Raw genomic sequence first — 18772 nt, 5'->3', positions numbered from 1 at the left:
AGTGATTTATGGTGTTCTTTTCATGAAAGGAAGAGGGGATCAGACAAAATTATGAATAATGACCAACACTCTTAAACCTAGGGAGAGGGAAATTTTAAACTACAAGCCAGGCCAAAGTTGTCTGGTATGTTAAGGCCAGCTATAGGTAGGTGCTTGTTAGCTGAGACTGGGAACACTGAGTTAGAGAAGAAGAATGATGTGTTTATTCTGGGTTGGTGCATCTGGCTCTACTGAAAGATGCACTGTCTGACTCTCTGATGGAAGTTTATTTTTCATCAGGGTTTTAATGGTAAAAACACCGGCTTTGCATTTGAATGTAGAAATCTCTAATGATATATAGTCTTACCCTGCGGCTCATCTCTTAGCAATTTCTTCCTAATGTATTATCCTATCTTTGTCTCATCATTTTTTGTACAGCTAAGTTTGCCTTACTGAGTCATTTAATGAAACTTTATCTTATTAAAATAATGGCAGAAGAAGGAAAGACGATATATGACAATACAGCAATACTTGTTAACTCGAAGTCAGTGGATACACAAGTGTTTGTTATATTGTTCTCTGCTTTATGTGTGTTTGAAATATTTCATCAGTTTTTCAAAGAGATTTACTTTCATAGTCCTCACATAGAAACCCCAACTCCCTCTAGGTACAGTAGTATCTGAAAAACTTACCATCAACTGGCACATGGCTCAGTAAGTCCTCCAAGTCCTCTTTTTCAAGCTTAATTCCCATGGCCTGCATAAGAGGATCCAGTTTATTGACATTGACTTTTTTTTTTCCTAAGGGAAGAAAGTGAAAATAAGAAGTGCAAATAAGTCTACAAAGGAGAAGACACTAGCTTTGCATATGCATTCAGCCTAAGCAGAGAGTGAAACTGGTCATTTAAGTGAACTCAGATAGGGTGGGAGTCAAGAAGACAAGAGATGCTCCCTTAGCACTGTGCTATAACTTTCCATGGAATAATGCATGAAAAACAAGAATCAGACAATTTTGGTGAATTCAATTTTGGTGAAGATAACCAATTTAAATGAAGCCAGTATTTTAAACTTGCTACATATTACTAATAATTACTTCCTCAAATGTAGTTAAACCCAAAGAAGAATTGGTAGGTTATGAGGCATAAATTTTGTACCATGAAATAAATGGAACAGTAGGAACAAAATTCTATTTTTAAAACAACAGGGATTCCCTGGTGGCCTCAGGTGGTCTCGATGCTATCACCACTGTGGCCTGAGTTTGATCCCCACCAGAGAGCTGACCCACATGGCGCAGCAGACCTCTCCTGACTTGCCCGCTGCTCCCCTCAGCAGTGTATTTCAGTCAATCTGCCTGTTCTGTTTCCCACTCTGTCTCTGGTGGAACCCCTCACCCCCCTGCACCTCTGGCCTGCACCCTAGTTCTACTATGCAAAAATAAACATTAAAAAATAAAAAACAACGACAATAACAACTGTAAACACAATGTTTTAGTTACTGTTCCCATAGATTCTTACCTTTGAGAGACTTCACACTCTCTAGTAATCTTTTTGTATACACTTTTCCATCTCCTGTAAAATGTGATAAAATTCAGGTCAAAAGAAAAAGGATAAGGAATTCTACAATTTTGAGATATTTTATAGAAATTTACTTCTATTTCACCATCAAATAATAAGAAAACATAGGAACTGTCCTCAATGTGGTTACCCTAGCTGGACTACATGGCAAGAGTTGGTGCAGGTTACATCATACAACACACACAAGCACAAACAAACACACACAAACACACACGATTCTTCCTTCTCATTTACTGCACTTCAATTCTTCTGCCTTTGTTTTCTTTGCCTATGCCCTAGGCCCACGAGAGAGAGTCCCCTCAGTATACATTTAGTCCAAATGGTAGTTTCTATAAAGGGGTGATATTAGAAAGTTACCAATCCAAACAATAATGTAAAACAATATTTAACAAAGCACTTTTGTTTTTCAAACAATCTCTTTTCATAAATGGACAAGAAATTCCAGAGACAGAGAACAGGGAACATCTGTCGGTCAACCCATCCCCCCAGGTGCTATCTGTCCCAGAGGCCTCTGTCCTGTGGCAGGGATGTCTGCAGTGAGCCCTTAGCACCAGGCATGTGCCTATCTGCTTCTTTCTACATCTCTATTCTGTGCTCTCAGAGACAATTTTGTAAGAAGGCTGCCCTGCTCGTGACTAGCCCTTAAGAGCAATCTGAGGGATGCTAGGCAAGGTGAGTGGTCACAGCCTGAGTGGTGGGCTTTGAGTATTTGCTGCCCAGGGCACTAGCCCCTTGGAGATGTGTGTTTACTCTTGCCTGGGAGCATGGGGGTCCTGGGGACAGCGCAGGAAAGCACAGTCTGGCTTTTAGGGTTTTTATTGGATTGTGGGAAGATGGGAGGTTCTAAAGGGGAGGGACTGAGGCTGTATGGCACATTCGAGGTACTCCAGAAGGATTTAGCTGTTTGTCATAGTTAACATATTTAGCAGAAGCCCATTGGCTGAGTGGAAAAGAGAGAAGTTTCTCACTTCCAAATTAAAACAAAAGTGACAGGGTTTCTTATGCCTGACTTGCATTTTTCTACAGGGCTTCTCAAGGGACTGGACAATTCTCACTCAGAAGTTCAAGATACCACTGTTCTCTGCACATCATGATGGTATGTTAAGTACTCACTCGAGACCGGCAGAGTTTTTGAAAGCATCTGCTCTTTTTCAGCGAGCTCGATTCCCATCTTCCCCAGAACATTTTTAAAGTCACTGGCTTCCACCTTTTCTCCTTTGAATAGATGAGAATTGTTTCAGGTAATGGTATTAGGAGATCAAATTATTCTAAATTACAAACATGATCCAGTACAGCATGATTTTTTAACTATAGGAGGAAGTTTAAATACATGAGCTGACATCTCTTACATGGTTATTGTGAAATATTAAAAAGGAATTTTCACCCAAATAAGGGAAAACACTTCTATTCTGTGGGTCAATATAACATGGAGTAGGGTCCTCCCTGGTGGCGCAAGGGTTTAAGCACTGCACTATGAAGCAATCCGTAGCCTCTGCAGCACGAGTTCGATCCCTGGCTGGCCGGGGAGCAACCCACATGGTGCAGCAGACCTCTCCTGACTTGCCTGCTGCTCCCCTCAGCAGTGTATTTAAGTCAGTCTGCCTTTCTGTTCCCCACTCTGGTGAATCCTCTAACCCCCCCCCCCATACCTCTGGCCTGTACCCCAGCTCTTGTATGCATAAATAAATAAATCTTTGAAAACAATAACATGGAGTAATATGGAGTCTATATAATTGCCCAATCATTTATGATGTTACATAGAATTTACATAATTCCTCTGGCAAGTGGTATCTCATTACTGATTTATGTGACTGACTATTCATAGTGACCATTTTTCCTGATGCATAAAGTTCACATTGAGCTTCAATGTATTCACCTGTATTTTGATTCTCTAATCACCGGAGAAATAGACATAACTAGTCAAATATTAGAAGAACTAATAACTTCTTATTAGGGAAAGCCCACACTTTCCCAAAGTCTCTAATAAACTATTTTCAATAAGACAAAAATATCAATAAATAGTTAACAGAGCAGAAATGAGCTTAATGATACTCTACAAGGCATTACATTCTTAACTTTATAATGTCTTATACAAATTCTCACCTGTAAAAGCATCCGCTGCATCCATCAAAACATCCAAATCAACCTTTTTACCTGTAGAAAGGAAATTCAGAATTTAGATTCAGATGAAAAAAATGATACTTGAAACATTATATAAAATTCTTAAATAATAAAGCCATGGCTTATGTAAGCCCAATAAGTTTTTATGCTTTGTTCTAGAGTTCATATATTTTCAATACACAAGAATATGTAATAGAGGTAAGGATATTTAAGCTTTAAATATATATATCCATTCAATTCACATAACCTCTTCTTTTAATTTCATAAACTGTTAACTATTAAAAACCTTTAGGGCACTATGGTTTGTGGAGTCTTTTGTTTAAAATCAGCTCCACCTTCCTTCTTAGAGACCTAGTTCTCCTGCATGGAATGGAGGGCTAAAACAGGTTAGAATGACAGTTCTCAAAAGTGTGGCCCATGGACCTCTGTACCCTCACACCCTTTGCTTTTTTCACTGTGTTGACAGTAGCACTGATGGTGCAAAAGTGATGGTAGGTAAAACTGCTGGCATCCTTGCATCAATCAATGCAGTGAGAACAAACTAGTAACGGTCATTGTTTTTCAGTATACATTCCTGGAGTAACATAGTAGTGTCAGTTTTCTTAGGAATAAAAAATTAGCAAAAGCTATTAATTTTATTAACTCTTAAATCTTGAACATACACCTTTTTAACACTCTGTGTAGTAAAATGGGAGGTTTGCATAAAGCACTTCAACTTGAGGGAAAGAAATTGTGTGGCTGAGTTGAAAACATCCTAGCTGCTTTTTCATGGAATGCCATTTCACTTGAGAAAATGACTGGTGGACAAAATATAGTTATTCTGAGTTTGGCATTTGGCAAACATTTTGAACAAGAACAAAAGAAACCTGTCATTGTAAGAAAAACAACTGACAGTAGATATTTTAATGGTAGAGATCAAGTTTTCAAACAAAAATTTGAATTTTGGAAACCTATCTGTACTGTGACTTGACAGCTTCCTAACACTTAAATACTCTCTTCATGAGACTGGTGGTGAATTAATAAGTGTGATTTTTGATATTGACCAATGAAATGTGCTAATATTTGGAAGAGCTACGTAATTCAGTGAAGCACTGTTTTCCAAATGACCAAAAGCATGATGTTACAAAATCATGCAGGTAAAAGTTGAAAATGTAAGATAGATCAGCAGATTTTTAATGTACCCAAGTATAAAAATTTATTTATATAATTTCTGCTCCCTTATTGCAAATAAACTTTAAGAAGGCACCTCTTATTGGGATAATATCAAAGAATACTATTCATGATTTACTGAAAAAATTCCTTCCTTTGCCAATTACATGCATTTGTGTGAGGCCAATTGCCTTATATACTTCAACAAAACAACATATTCCAATAGATTTAAAGCAGAAGCAGTTATGAGAAACCAGCTTGATAGCAAAATGTTTATAAATATGTAAAACAATGCCCTTTTCCCACTAATTTTTTTTCATGGAAAACATATAGATATTTTTCTTTGTTTTTAATTTAACATGTAATGGACTTGCTATTTTTAAATGAATTAATGTATATAATATCAAAATGTATTTTAATTCATAATATAATTAATATTAATAGATATAAAAACAAGAAACAAAAATAAAAGCCCAGAAAAGTTCTTTAGCATCCACAATAAAATTTAAGAGGATAAAGTAGTTCTGAGCCAAAAAGTTTGACAACCATGGGTTAAAGAGTACATACAATAGACAAGATTCAGTTTGCTTGTTTTTGCTTAAGCCAACTTCATTCCATGTTTATTACTTAGTACAGGAGGATCCTCATCCTCAAACTTTGCTAGCTCCATTGTGGTGTTGTATTTCCCTCTAGACTGTAAGCACCTCTGAGGACAGACCCCATGTCTTTTTTGCTCCTGTACCCCAAACATTCTCAGTTACTAGTGAACACATTTCCCAAGTAAGTAAAACATCATCACAATACTGGCATATTGTTAGCACTCAATAAATATTTATTGAATGACTCGATAAAGGAAAGAAATATATTAAAAACTCAGGATCTTTGAAACAGGAAATCACTGAATATAGAAACCCTTCTGTAGTAAATGATATTCGTTCTAGCCCTTGGGGGTTCCATGCCATTCTACAGGGACTTGAACCAGCCCTTCATGTGTCAGAATCTTTGATGATCTGCACTATAATGTCAGCTAGTCAGGGGGTTGTGTTAAAGAATGAAGAGACGGCTCCTCTCCTTCCAACTGAGTCCTATTACCATCTCAGTTATGCTGGTTTTTTGTTTGCTTTTTTTTTTTTAAAAAAAGATTTATTTATTTATGCGTACAGGAGCTGGGGTACAGGCCAGACACACGGTGGGGTGAGAGGATTCACCAGAGACAGAGCAGGGAACAGAACAGGCAGACTGACTGAAAAACACTGCCAAGGGGAGCAGTGGGCGAGACAGGAGAGGTCTGCTGCACCATGTGGGTTGTTTCGTGGCTGGCTGGGCAATGAACTCAAGCTGCAGAGGCTGCAGATTGCTTCATAGTGCGGTGCTTAACCCCTTGCACCACCAGGGAGGCCCTTGTTTGCTTTTTTAAAAAAGGTCAGCCTATACCCTTATGTATATATATATCTTTTCCTATCCTTTTTCTTTTATCTTGCCCTCATCTCTTTCTCCTTTAACCTACTTTTCAATTCCACTTGTAATCTCCCAAATATTCCCTTGTATTTTTCTATTCTTTTGGCATTCCTGTATTCATGGGAACACTCTGAGGAGCTGTATTAACCCTGCTGGTAGTTCTCATGGTTTGAACATAACAGGTTTAAAGATTATTAACACTAATAATTAGGGAATATACTTTCAATTGTCTGTTCCCTTGTATCTGCATGTCTTGTGATGATCCCAACTCAATTATGCCCTAACCATTATTTTTCTCTTCATTCTGCACCTCCTTCTGTCCCGACTCCCTTCTTGGGTATGTGTGTGTGTGTGTGTGTGTGTGTGTGTGTGTGTGTGAATCATATAAGCTATAAACCTCTGGTTCATACTTTTAGTATTTTTCCCCATCACCTACCACATCAATTCAGTCTTCCCCATATATCACCAGTGGGTTTCCCTAGATAAGACTCTTATCATCTAAACCTTGTAAGTCTCTATAATCTGGACCTCAGCAGCAGAACTCTTATCTCTGCCCTCAGATTTTCTCTTTCCAACTTATCTTTCGTTACTGCTTCCACAGTGGACTAGTCATTATCTATAGGATAAAGATCTCTTAAATAATCACCAGTAACTGGTATGTGGTTCTGCAGGTCCTGGATTTCATTTGCTTTGAGTCTGAATCCAGTGTTTTGTAGAACATTCCTTAAATTATTGACATCAACCTTTCCTCCTTAATAAAAACAAGAAGGTATAAGTAAGGATTTTAGGAAAGAAAAATGCAGGCAATTAAATCCTATCTACGAACAAAAGCTCAAAGAAGTGTTTTCGGCCAGCTGTGGAGGAGTCAGGAATGGAACATGCTCCCATAAGTCAACTTCTGGGGAACTTCATATTGGGTAGCAAAATGTACAAAAAGCGTATGGCAACTCTGGTAATTTAGACAAAGATGTCAACCCATTTATTCTAGTCAAAAAGTACAAGTGGAAAACTGTTACATTAAAAATAAACCTTCTTCTTAATACAATTACTTATACATAAAAGAAAATTCAAGTCAATAAGGTAGAAAATCTTTGGTGTAGTTTTGATCAAAGCATTAAAAAATGAGGATTTACAAAAAAAATCAATGCATACATTTCAGATGAGTTAAATAAATGTTAAAAGTGAAATTATAAGAAAATAAGGAGAAAGTGTGTATAATTCTTTATATGCTATTTAGATAATAAGGAATTCCTTAGATAGTAAGGAATTTTCTAGATACAAAAAAGGATAAGAATAAATCACAGAAAAAATGATTGATATAATTAAACACATAAAAAGAGAAAAATGTATGTTAAAATACAACGTAATGTACAGAAAGTAGACTGGTGGTTGCAGGGAGTGGGCAGTGGCTGCTAAGGGATATAGAGTTTCTTTTTTGGGTGATGAAATGTTCAAAATTCATTGTAGTGAGGTTGCACAACTTTGTTAGTATAATAAAAACCATTGAATTGTATAATTTAAATGGGTGAACTGTATGACATGTGAATTATATTTCAATAAAGCTATTGTAAAATAATACAACATAATAAAATGTAAATAATCAAGTGGGAAAACATTTTCTATAGTTATGATGATGTGGTAATATCTTGAATATATAAAGAGGTGATTCATATGAAAAGGAAAAATGCTCAGACTCCAAAAGGATAATGGGCAAAAGGTCAGAACAAGTAACTCTAAGACTAAAAGACATAATGATATAAAATCACTTTCAACTTTGTTAATAACAAAAAAAAATCAAAACAAGAATTAGGTTTTATTTTTCATCTATCAAATTAGCAAGGATCAAAATTTAAAAAAAAAAATTACTATTGTGGCCAGGGCATGACAGTCTTGGGTGCTCTTATTCACTTGTCTACAGCAAAGCCTTGAACATGTTAAGGACCTTTGGGCTAGTAATTCCAATTGGAAGCTCTACCCAAAGAAAGCTACTTTAAAGTGAGATGAAATTTATGTACAACGATCACAGATGTATAAGAGCAAAACAATGGAGATGACCTAAGTGTTCAAGAAGAAAAGGTTAATTAAATTATAATACAATCAGAGGGTAAAGTCCTTGAGTGACATTTACAAAGAATGTTAAAGGACATGCTGGCATTCTTATACTAACATTTAGTAAGATTTAACACTAATAGGATTAAGTGTAGGGTACATAAAATATATAGTAAGTTTAATTAACACATACATATACAGAAAAAAAACCCAAGGGAAACTATAATTTAAAAAAAGGGCAATATTACTTGGGTTTATGGTTAATTATTTTTTCTGTATGCTATTCTATACATTCCAGATAATCTTCAAATACTCAACACATACACTTAGATATTTGTTGAATACTATAAAATGCATAATTTCAAATGCATCATTTTTTATAATCAGAAAATATTAACAAGAATCTCAAATTTTATTGTCCTTATCTTTGTTCTCACTCACCTTTGAAAGATTTCACAGCATCCAGTAACTCTTTCTCATATACCTTTTTATCAGCTGTTAAGATAAAACACTATTAATAGAAGTTTTGGAGAGTCATAAAAATTAGTTATATTTTCATAAAGGGAGTATTTAGAAATTTGTCTCAATTTTCAATGAAATGAAAGGTATTCAGAAAGTTCAATGTAGTGGAGCTATCCATTGGATGAAAATCAAGACTACTATTAGCACCCTACTGTGCTGAAATACTCATGTTTTTTTTCTTTTCCATTTTCTCCTATCTAATTTAGCTTCATTTTCTTTCCTTTTCCTTCCTACTCTTCTGCTTTTTCATTTTCTTCCAACTTGTTATTGAGACCTTAGATTTCTCTGAAAGGAACAAAAGAACTTGTCCTAAATGAAACTTCTGATCAAAGAGTTTCCTACTTTCCTAAACTAAAATCAAAATGCTAGGAATAGGATTTTTAAAAATGTGAACCTTTTAATATTATTTTTAATTGACACAAAATGTTTGAAACATTAGAATTTCTCATACAAAATCTTAGAACCAAATTTTGCTGATGTTTTCTTTAAGAGGGCAGGGCCTTGAGGAAATATGGTCCCTGTCAACATTGCCCCTCTTTCCCAGTGTTTAGAATAGGGCCAGGCACAAAACACATCCCCCACAAATGTTTGATGAATGAATACATTTTCAGACATCAGTGAAGTAGAACACACTTAAATTCTTACCAGAAACTGGTAGAATTTTCAGCAACTTTTTGTATTCCTTATTTGTGAGCTCTATTCCTTTGTTTTTCATAATATTTTTCAGGTCCTGAATATGAATCTTCTCTCCTTTAGAAAAAGGGAAGTATATATGAGACATCCTTTCCAGGTGGACTGAATTTAAATTGCTCTGCTCTAGCTTTCAATATAATCATCTGCCAAAACCCCACTGAAATAAGTTTCTGCTTATTCTGAGCCTGCAACCACGCAGTTGAGGTAGAGCGGAAGTGAATTGTGTTGACTATTCTTTCTTAAAACTGATGATCATGAACCTCAAGTGGGTCCTTAATTCTGCTGAGCAATCACATGAGACTTGGCTAGTCACAGACTTTCCCATATTTCTTGCTGACTATGTCATCTCCTCTCCTCTCTTTTCAAACAGCCATTTCCTCCTTTTTTCCATTTTATCACTTCAGTCTTTGTCTTCCTTGCCTGAACACCCTTTTTTTCCCAACAATTTCCATGTGGTCAATACCTTCATCTTTCTCAAGTATTTGCTCAAATATTACCTTCAGAAAGAGGCCTGATTATCTTTTGAAAACCAACATATCTTGCTCTCCTAGTCTCTTGGACTCTCATTTTCATTTTTTTTACAGTATTTATCATTTTTGAACATACTACATAATGTAATTATTATTAATTATATTTATTGCTTATTTCCCTTGCTAGAATATAAGCTCATGAAAGCAGTGAAATATGTTGTGTTCATTTTTTTAATTCTTATTTATTTTTGTGTAGAAGAACGTGGGTATAGGCCAGAGGTGTGGGAAAGTGAGAAGACTGACCAGAGACAGAATGGGAAGCAGAACAGATGGACTGAGTGAACACTGCTAAGGGGAGCAGTGGGCTAGAAAGGAGAGGTCTGCTATGCCAAATGTGGGTTAGCTCCCTGGCTGGGGATTGAACTTAGGCTGCTATGGTGGGCCATGGTGATGACAGCACTGAGACTTAACTCCTATGCCACTAGGGAGGCCCCTGTTCTGTTTATTGACGTAAACATAACAAGATGTGGCATATGGTTAAGTAACTAGAACAATAAGTGGCATGTAGTGATTGCTGAATATAGTTGCTAAATGAATGAAGGGAGGAAGCACTATTGTGTAAAAAAACTAGTTTCATATAAAACTTTAAGACTACATAATATAGTTCACATTGTAACTCCTCACATACCTGTGATATTTTTAACTTCATGCATCAATACATTTAAATCAACCTTTCCTTTATCTGTAAGATAAAAAAAACATCAAAAGGATTTTTAGAAAAATGATGTAAAATTCTTAGGAACCCAAAATTCAACCATTTGAAAACATTTCCCTAAAAGTTTATTATTTTTTCATGTCAGAGACTCATGAATTTAACTACTGTAGCTCCTGCGTTCTACTTTATCAAAACCTACACAGCCCAGTGCATAAGCAAGGTTTAAAGAACTCTCCTTTCCTTCAGGACAAAATATTATTACTTATTAAATTAGTCTGAAATTTTTCAAGAAATTTAATTTTTTTTTAAATGATGTTTCCATTTTGTCAGTGCTAACTTAACCTTTGGGTTTATGATCACTTTGGCACCAAATGTCCCTTAAAGCACAGAGTGCTGGTGTCATATCTGGCTGCTCCTAGGCCAATAATCATCAGGTTGATAATTTCAGTAAAATTCCCAGATGTGATGACAAAACTCTTGTTTTGCAGTACCCATTCTCATTGAAGGAGATTTCAAAGGCCATGCACTTAATTTCTTACACATTTTTTTTTTTTATTTATAGAGGCATGTTTTTATTTATTTATTTATTTGTTTGTTTGTTTGTTTTGTTTATACGTGCACTGGGTACAGTCAGAAGCGCGGGAGGGCGAGAGAATTCACCAGAGCCAGAGCGGGGAGCAGAGCAGGCAGAAGGACCGAAGTACACTGCTGAGGGGAGCAGCGGGCGGCAGGGGAGGTCTGCACGCCATGTGGGACCCTCCTCCGGTGGCCGGGGAGCAGCTGGGGATCGAACCGCTGCGCTGCAGAGGTCGCCGGCAGCTTCGCAACCCAGCGCTCAACCGCTGCGCCACCGGGGAGGCCCCATGCACTTAATTTCTTTAGTTAGAAGTTCTCAGGTTATAAATCTCAATTTACTAGAGGTCAAGGGATACATTTTAAGCAGTGTATAAAATTGCAAATTTGATAAACAATTTATTGAGATGTTAAGACAGCAGTTAGGCAAGGTTCAGTTTGGAAACTTAAAGCTGCCTATGGACATAATCATTTTCCACTTATATCCTAGGAAAAGGTACCAGTTCATCTCTGTTCAAACACATTTACTCTCTTATATTAATTGTAACAATCCTAAAATTGTTAATTCCCTGAGGACAGGATACTAAGAATCACTGTGTATTTCTTTCTTTTTTCTTTACTGAGGTAATATTGTTTTACAACTTTTGTGATTTAAAAGTAGAGAGTCTTCCCCTCACTGTCTATTTCTACTTAGATATTATTAGTTTAATGGTTTGTGCAGGATGGATGTTCCATGTTTACTAAATAATAAAGTTCTAGCAAAATGCAAACATATCATAGAGAATGAATTAGCTTTAAAACAAATATATACTCCAGGTTCTTGGATACAGTTTGTTTTTTCTTTCAATTATGGCAATCTTTTATTGACATTCTTTTATAGTTTCATAACATTTTATCATTATGTTGTTAATTTGAATACTATTATACTATACTTGTTAAATAGTAAAAGGGAAAACTTTTATTAGATAAAGATTTGAGACTATTTCATGGCCTTCATTTTAGATCCACTGAGGCCTGTTTGGTCCCTGAAACAATTTTCCAAACTATCTCAGATGAGTCTACAGATGTACAAGGTAGTTCACAAGAATTGCTTTAAATTACTCTAAATTATTTTAGAGTTAATCACTTGCTGGGTACCCCTTTTCATTTTCAGGTTACGAGGAAACAAGGAAACTATATGTATTTACTCTATATTTATTACACTGGTAGATTAAAAGAGCCATGCAAAAGGTTTAAAAACCAAAGAAAACATCATTTCTTGAAAAACCACTTACCTCTTATTAAGACAAAGGTCACCAAGACCTAGAACAGTGCCTACCACATCAGGGACATTTAACTAAAGTTTATCGAATGAAGAATGAAAAATACTATCTAGAAAGCAGATTTTCATTGACTTGGAACAATTTTTACTACTTTATCATGGGGTCAAGTGTCTCTCAAAATTTCTTAATGATTTTTTTTCAGTTCCACAAACATGAGAACAGTCTAACATATGCCAAATTTAATTAATTCCATTGGTAAACTTACTGTAAATTTCTTAAATGCACTGATTATAGTAGTTTATGGCAGTACAGCAGAATGAGATAGTTTCTGGAGTCAGATTGGGTGTCCACCATTTATTAGCTCTTTGACTTTGGTCAAGTGACTTGACATCCTTGTGCCTTAATTTCCTTATATGGAAATGGGGGTAAAAATAGAACCTACCCTATAGTGTTACTTGGAAGATTAAATAAGTTAATGTAAGTACAGTGCTTTGAATAGTCCTTGAAAAATATCAGGACTATGTAAGTGTTGGTCATTGATATTAGCAGTAGGAACTTGAGTATTTTTATTTTTTTATTTTTTTTTTATTTTTTTATTTTTATTTTATTTTATTTTTTTTTTAAATAATAAATTTTATTTTTATATTCCACATACAATTGCAGCCCCCCCATTCTGACCCCAATCCCTCCCCTCCCGCCCCTCACCCCCCAAAAAGTGTCTCTGGTTCATAGTTTTTTGTTGATTTTGATTTTCACTTTCTTATAGTTATTCATTCTCCTGGTCCCTTATTTAAGTTTTCTAGATTCCTGCTATGAGTGAGACCATCCGGTATTTTTCTTTTTCTTTTTGGCTTATTTCGCTGAGCATGATCCCTTCCAGCGCCATCCATGTTGCTGCAAATTGCATGTGTTTATCTTTTTTGAATGCTGAGTAATATTCCATGGTATATATGTACCACATCTTCTTGATCCAGTCATCGATTTTTGGGCATTTGGGTTGTTTCCAAAGCTTAGCTATTGTAGACAGTGCTGCTATAAACATAGGGGTGCAGGTGTTCTTTGGAATTGATGTTTCTGTGTCCTTTGGGTAAATACCTAGGAGTGGAATTGCTGGATCATATGGAAGCTCTATGTTTAGTAGGTCCAGAAATCTCCACACAGCTTTCCACAGTGGTTGGACCAGTTTGCACTCCCACCAACAGTGCAGAAGAGTTCCTTTTTCTCCACACCCTCGCCAACATTTGTTGTTGCTAGTTTTTTTAATATGTGCCATTCTCGCTGGTGTAAGATGGTATCTCATGGTAGTTTTGATTTGCATTTCCCTGATGACAAGTGATGTTGAACATTTTTTCATATGCCTGTTGGCCATTTGCATTTCCTCTTCAGAGAAGTTTCTTTTTAGCTCTTCTGCCCATTTTTTGACTGGATTATTTTCTTTGTTGTTGTTGAGTCTCATCAGCTCTTTGCAGATTTTTGTGATCAGTCCTTTATCATTAGTGTTGGGTGCAAAAATGTTCTCCCAGTTGGTGGGGTTTCTCTTTGTTTTTGTTATTGTCTCTTTTGCTGTGCAGAAGCTCTTTAATTTGATGTAGTCCCAGCTGTTTATCTTTGCCTTCACTATCACTGCTTTGGGTGATGTGTCTGTAAAGATGTCTTTGATGTGCAAATCATGTAGTGTTTCGCCTATATTTCCTTCTATGTATTTTATGGTTTCAGGTCTTATGTCTAATTCTTTAATCCATTTTGAGTTGATTTTTGTGTATGGTGTGAGGTAGTGGTCAAGCTTCATTCTTTTGCATGTAGCGACCCAGTTTTCCCAGCACCATTTATTGAACAAACTTTCTTTGCTCCAATGCATAGTCTTTGCTCCTTTGTCGAAGATTAGTTGACCATAAATCTGTGGGTTTATCTCTGGATTTTCTATTCGATTCCATTGGTCTGTATGTCTGTTCTTGTTCCAATACCATGCAGTTTTGATGATTATGGCTTTGTAGTATAGTTTGAAGTCTGGGAGTGTGATGCCTCCATTCCCTTCTTTTTTTTTCAGGAGAGCTTTGGCTATTCGGGGTTTTTTGTGATTCCATATGAATTTCATCAATAATTGTTCTATTTCTTTGAAGAATGACATTGAAATTTTGATTGGAATAGCATTGAATCTGTATATTGCTTTTGGAAGGATGGCCATTTTAATAATGTTTATTCTTCCAATCCATGAGCAGGGGATATCTCTCCATTTCTTTGTGTCTTCTTCTATTTCTTTTAACAGTGTTTTATAGTTTTCTTTGTATAGGTCCTTTACCTCTTTTGTTAGATTTATTCCCAAATATTTGATTTTTTTTGTTTCAATAACGAAAGGGATGGTTTTTTTGATTTCTTCTTCTTCAGATTTATTGTTTGTGTATAGGAAGGCTACTGACTTTTGCGTGTTGATTTTGTATCCTGCCACTTTACTGAACTGATTGATGAGTTGAATTAGCTTTTCTGTGGAGTTTTTGGGGTTCTCTATGTATAATATCATATCGTCTGCAAATAGTGATAGTTTGACTTCTTCTTTTCCTATTTGGATTCCTTGGATGTCTTTCTCTTGTCTTATTGCCCTGGCTAGGACTTCCAGTATTATATTGAAAAGCAGTGGTGAGAGTGGACATCCTTGTCTTGTTCCAGATCTTAATGGAATTGCTTTCAGCTTTTCACCATTGAGAATGATACTGGCTGTTGGCTTGTCATAGATGGCCTTTATGATGTTAAGGTATAGGAACTTGAGTATTTTTATTAGCATTTTCTATGGAGAGTGAGGCCGCTGATGGGCCGCACTCTTGGTAATCCTTCCCAAGTGAGAGCCAATTGGGTTCAGTTTGGTAGCTATGGTGGGTGAAGGTCTTACACTTTCTTGTTCTTCTTTTCCTATACAGCCTTGATATTAGCCTGATGCCCAAAGTTTTACTAAAAGATATTGAAAACTCTCACCATCAACTGGTAGGCGATCCTTCAATTCCTGGATTTCCTTCTCCTTGAGATTAATTTGCTTGTTTTTCAGGAAAATGTCCACTTTATTTAAAGACACCTTTGTCCCTTAGGAAAGAAATGGACAGATATGATAAACACTTGTAATTCTATAAAGGGTGGGTCATTCTAGCTTATGCTTAACATCAATACTATATAGATGAATACTATATAGAGAAGGAAGAGCACAGAACAATCAAAATATTCAAGTAAACATCAGTTTTGGCATGTTGGTATATATAAGTCAGGAATTCCTAAGCCCTGATCTGTGGCATCTATTATGGCTTTTAGAAAAACTTTTAGCAAATTGAGAGTTAGGGGTATCTGCTAAGTCATAGCAAGAACTAAAAATTAACCTTTATAAATGTCTGCACAGTAGGATTTGAAACTTGCTAGATTAATGAAGAACTGTAACTCCATCCTTTCACCTGGTCAGCCAATAAATGGATTTACCCTATTGTCATTTTTCTGAGAAACTAGAATAACATGTTCCTAGGTACTTGAAAATCAAGATCAGTGTGATTAGAAACTGGCTTAGTGCTCTGAACACTACAATTTTTTTGGTGATACTGATACACAGCTTTGTTTGGGGACCACGGTTTTTGAGTTTACTGTAGTTAAGCTATTTTGATGACTGGTGTGCTGAAAACATATAAAGAATAAACACTAATTAATAAAGAGCTGGAACAGCAGGATTAATAATGTGAAAATTATAAAATAGGCAGAGTATTTGAAAACAAAAGCACAAGCTTGATGGCCTCAGTTTTACTTGCTTCTTACTTACCTTCAAGAGAACTCAATTCTTTCATTAACCTGTTCACATAAACTTCCTGTTTGCCTGTAGTAAAGGGAAAAAGTCAAGTCTCAGGCAACAAAAGAGACATTTTAAAATAGTATAAAATGTGTAATTTTAGGAACATAGACTTTTAAATGTTTTCTTCTAGAAATTAATATAAACAGTTCTCAGTTTGGTGAAGTTATTCTGCTGTTTGGGGGGCATGAATCATTACTTAAATAGGAAATATTAGTCATAATAGTCTATAGACTCAATTTTCTTACAGATCCACTGTGACATTTTAATTATTGTTTAAAAATTTTACTGTTTTTAAAAAATTGAGGTAGCATTGATATATAACCCTATTGTGATATTTTTAATGCTTACCAGCAACTGGTAGATGTTTCAGTAGTTCCTTGCCTTTATCTTCTGTTAGTTTTACCCCCATATTTTCCAGAAAATTTTTCAGGTTTCTAGTATCAACTTTCTCACCTTTGAAAAGTGAAACATGTTAATGGTGATTCTGTATTATAAAAATGCCTATATGGAATTTGTTGGTTACAATAAACCTGGCAAGAATGCCAGCTATTGCTGAAATGTAATCTTAGAGCTTTTTGGCTAAAATGATGATAAAAACTGTAAGTTAGTAGGTAGATCAAACATTCACCAATAAATAGGGAATCTGAAAGAATGATCAATAAGAAAAGCACAAAGGATTTTCTTTTTTTTAATATATTTTTATTTATACAAGAGCTGGGGTACAGGCCAGAGTTGTAGAAGGATGAGAGGATTCACCACAGACAGAGTAGGGAGCAGAACAGGCAGACAGACCGAAGGCACTGCTGAGGGGAGCAGCAGGCAAGACAGGAGAGGTCTGCCTTGCCATGTGGGATTCTCCCTGGCCGGCCAGGAATAGAACCGGAGCTGCAGAGGCTGCGGACAGCTTCACAGCCTGGTGCTCAACCTGCTGCGCCACCAGGGAGGCCCCCAGAGAATTTTCTTTTTAAGGCATTAATGTGAAGTGCTAGAGGGAAGAACACAGGGGATCACCACACTATGATGGGTAAGACACAAAGTTAACAAGCTTGTTTGGTAATGTACTTGGATTTAGTTCCTAGTTATAAAGGGAGAAATAACCACTTATTCTTGTCCCTACAATTGTCTCTCAATTGGATTGGTGAAATTGTCCTTCACTACGGCTCTTCTCTCTAGCTTGAAGATGCAGTTTAGTAACAAATGCAAGATGGAAATTATGTTAGGTTGAAGTATGTGTTAACTAACATAATTGAGGTAAACTTTTTGTAATATATGTGTTATCAACACATATATGTTAAACTTAGATGGTACATGTCGATTATGTCTCAATAAAGCTGGGGGGAAAGACGTACTTTAGATAGACAATTGGACAATTGGAGGTCCAATTCCAGCAAAAGAAAACTCTTGCTTTTAGTCCTCTGGACCACATCACAGAGCTTCCATTGGGAAGAGAATGTCATTCAACAACCTGGCTTCCAAATTATTTTTTTACCTCTTTACCCTCAGGAACTGTCTACTAAATTCTTTACTGGTTAACAATAATGGACATATCCTGGAATTTGTCATCACTTGGAAATGCTTTACCTCTAAAATCTTAAATTCTAATGCCTACTTCTGATTAGGACCTCCTATTCTTCCACTTGCCTTACTCCTACTATACCCATTATAGTCTCCATGGGGACTTTCATTCCTCCCTGTCTCTCACTTTTCTCCAAGTTCATAATTTTCATCATAACTTCACTTTTTTTCTATCTACTCTCTCTTCAACAACTCTTGAGTATATTCTTCATGTTTTTATTCTTTCATTCTTTTGGCACATCAACCTGGAGACTCTACAAACTGGGTCCAACTGAAGAATATAATAATCATGCAGAAAGTTGCCATTATTTTGGTGACTATCACTATCACTCACCCAACCACCCAACTTGGAAACTGAGGAGACATCCTTTATGCCTTCCTTTTGCTCTATCTCTCTACATGATCAGTAACCAAATCCTATTGAGTCTTTTGTCTGTAGCATTTCTTAAATATGTCCCTTAATTTCAATTCTAAACAGTTACCATTTGCTATCTAACTGGTCTTGCTGACTCTGTTCTTGCACAGACACAACTCTACCCATCCTTTAGATGGCTGCTAGAGTAATATTTCTAATTTGCAAAACTAATCACATAGTCTTCTGCTTAAAATCCTGGAGTGACTTTCCACTCTGCACAGCAAGAAATCCACACTCATTTATTTGGTATGCTAGGCCCTTCATGACTTGTCCCCAATATTAGTTTCCCATTGTTGCTGTGATAAGTTACCACAAATTTGGTGACCTAAAACAAAGACAGATTTTTTCTTATATAGTTCTGGAGATTAGAAGTCCATAATCAGTTTCATTGGGACAAAGTG

The 18772-nt window shown here is 36.0% G+C and overlaps 1 protein-coding gene across 9 annotated transcripts in view; it reads right to left on the bottom strand.

Moving 5' to 3' along the window:
• EFCAB3 (EF-hand calcium binding domain 3) overlaps positions 1–18772 on the bottom strand; it is a 180050-nt gene that overhangs the window by 34226 nt on the left and 127052 nt on the right. For all 9 annotated transcript variants that reach the window (XM_054689725.1, XM_054689732.1, XM_054689731.1 and 6 more), the window contains 11 exons: positions 16730–16834; positions 16352–16405; positions 15532–15636; positions 10703–10756; positions 9497–9601; positions 8771–8824; positions 6927–7031; positions 3656–3706; positions 2666–2767; positions 1493–1546; positions 672–779 (listed from right to left, as the gene is read on the bottom strand). In XM_054689725.1, coding sequence (XP_054545700.1) covers positions 672–779; positions 1493–1546; positions 2666–2767; positions 3656–3706; positions 6927–7031; positions 8771–8824; positions 9497–9601; positions 10703–10756; positions 15532–15636; positions 16352–16405; positions 16730–16834 — 897 coding nt within the window. The remainder of the gene's footprint in view (positions 1–671; positions 780–1492; positions 1547–2665; positions 2768–3655; positions 3707–6926; positions 7032–8770; positions 8825–9496; positions 9602–10702; positions 10757–15531; positions 15637–16351; positions 16406–16729; positions 16835–18772) is intronic.

Source organism: Talpa occidentalis, unplaced genomic scaffold (assembly GCF_014898055.3).
Source record: "Talpa occidentalis isolate TD23 unplaced genomic scaffold, MPIMG_talOcc4v2.1 talOcc4.7, whole genome shotgun sequence".
Taxonomy (NCBI): Eukaryota; Metazoa; Chordata; class Mammalia; order Eulipotyphla; family Talpidae; genus Talpa; species Talpa occidentalis.
Note: the sequence above shows the minus strand (reverse complement) of the source record. Positions and strands in the feature narration are given on the sequence as shown.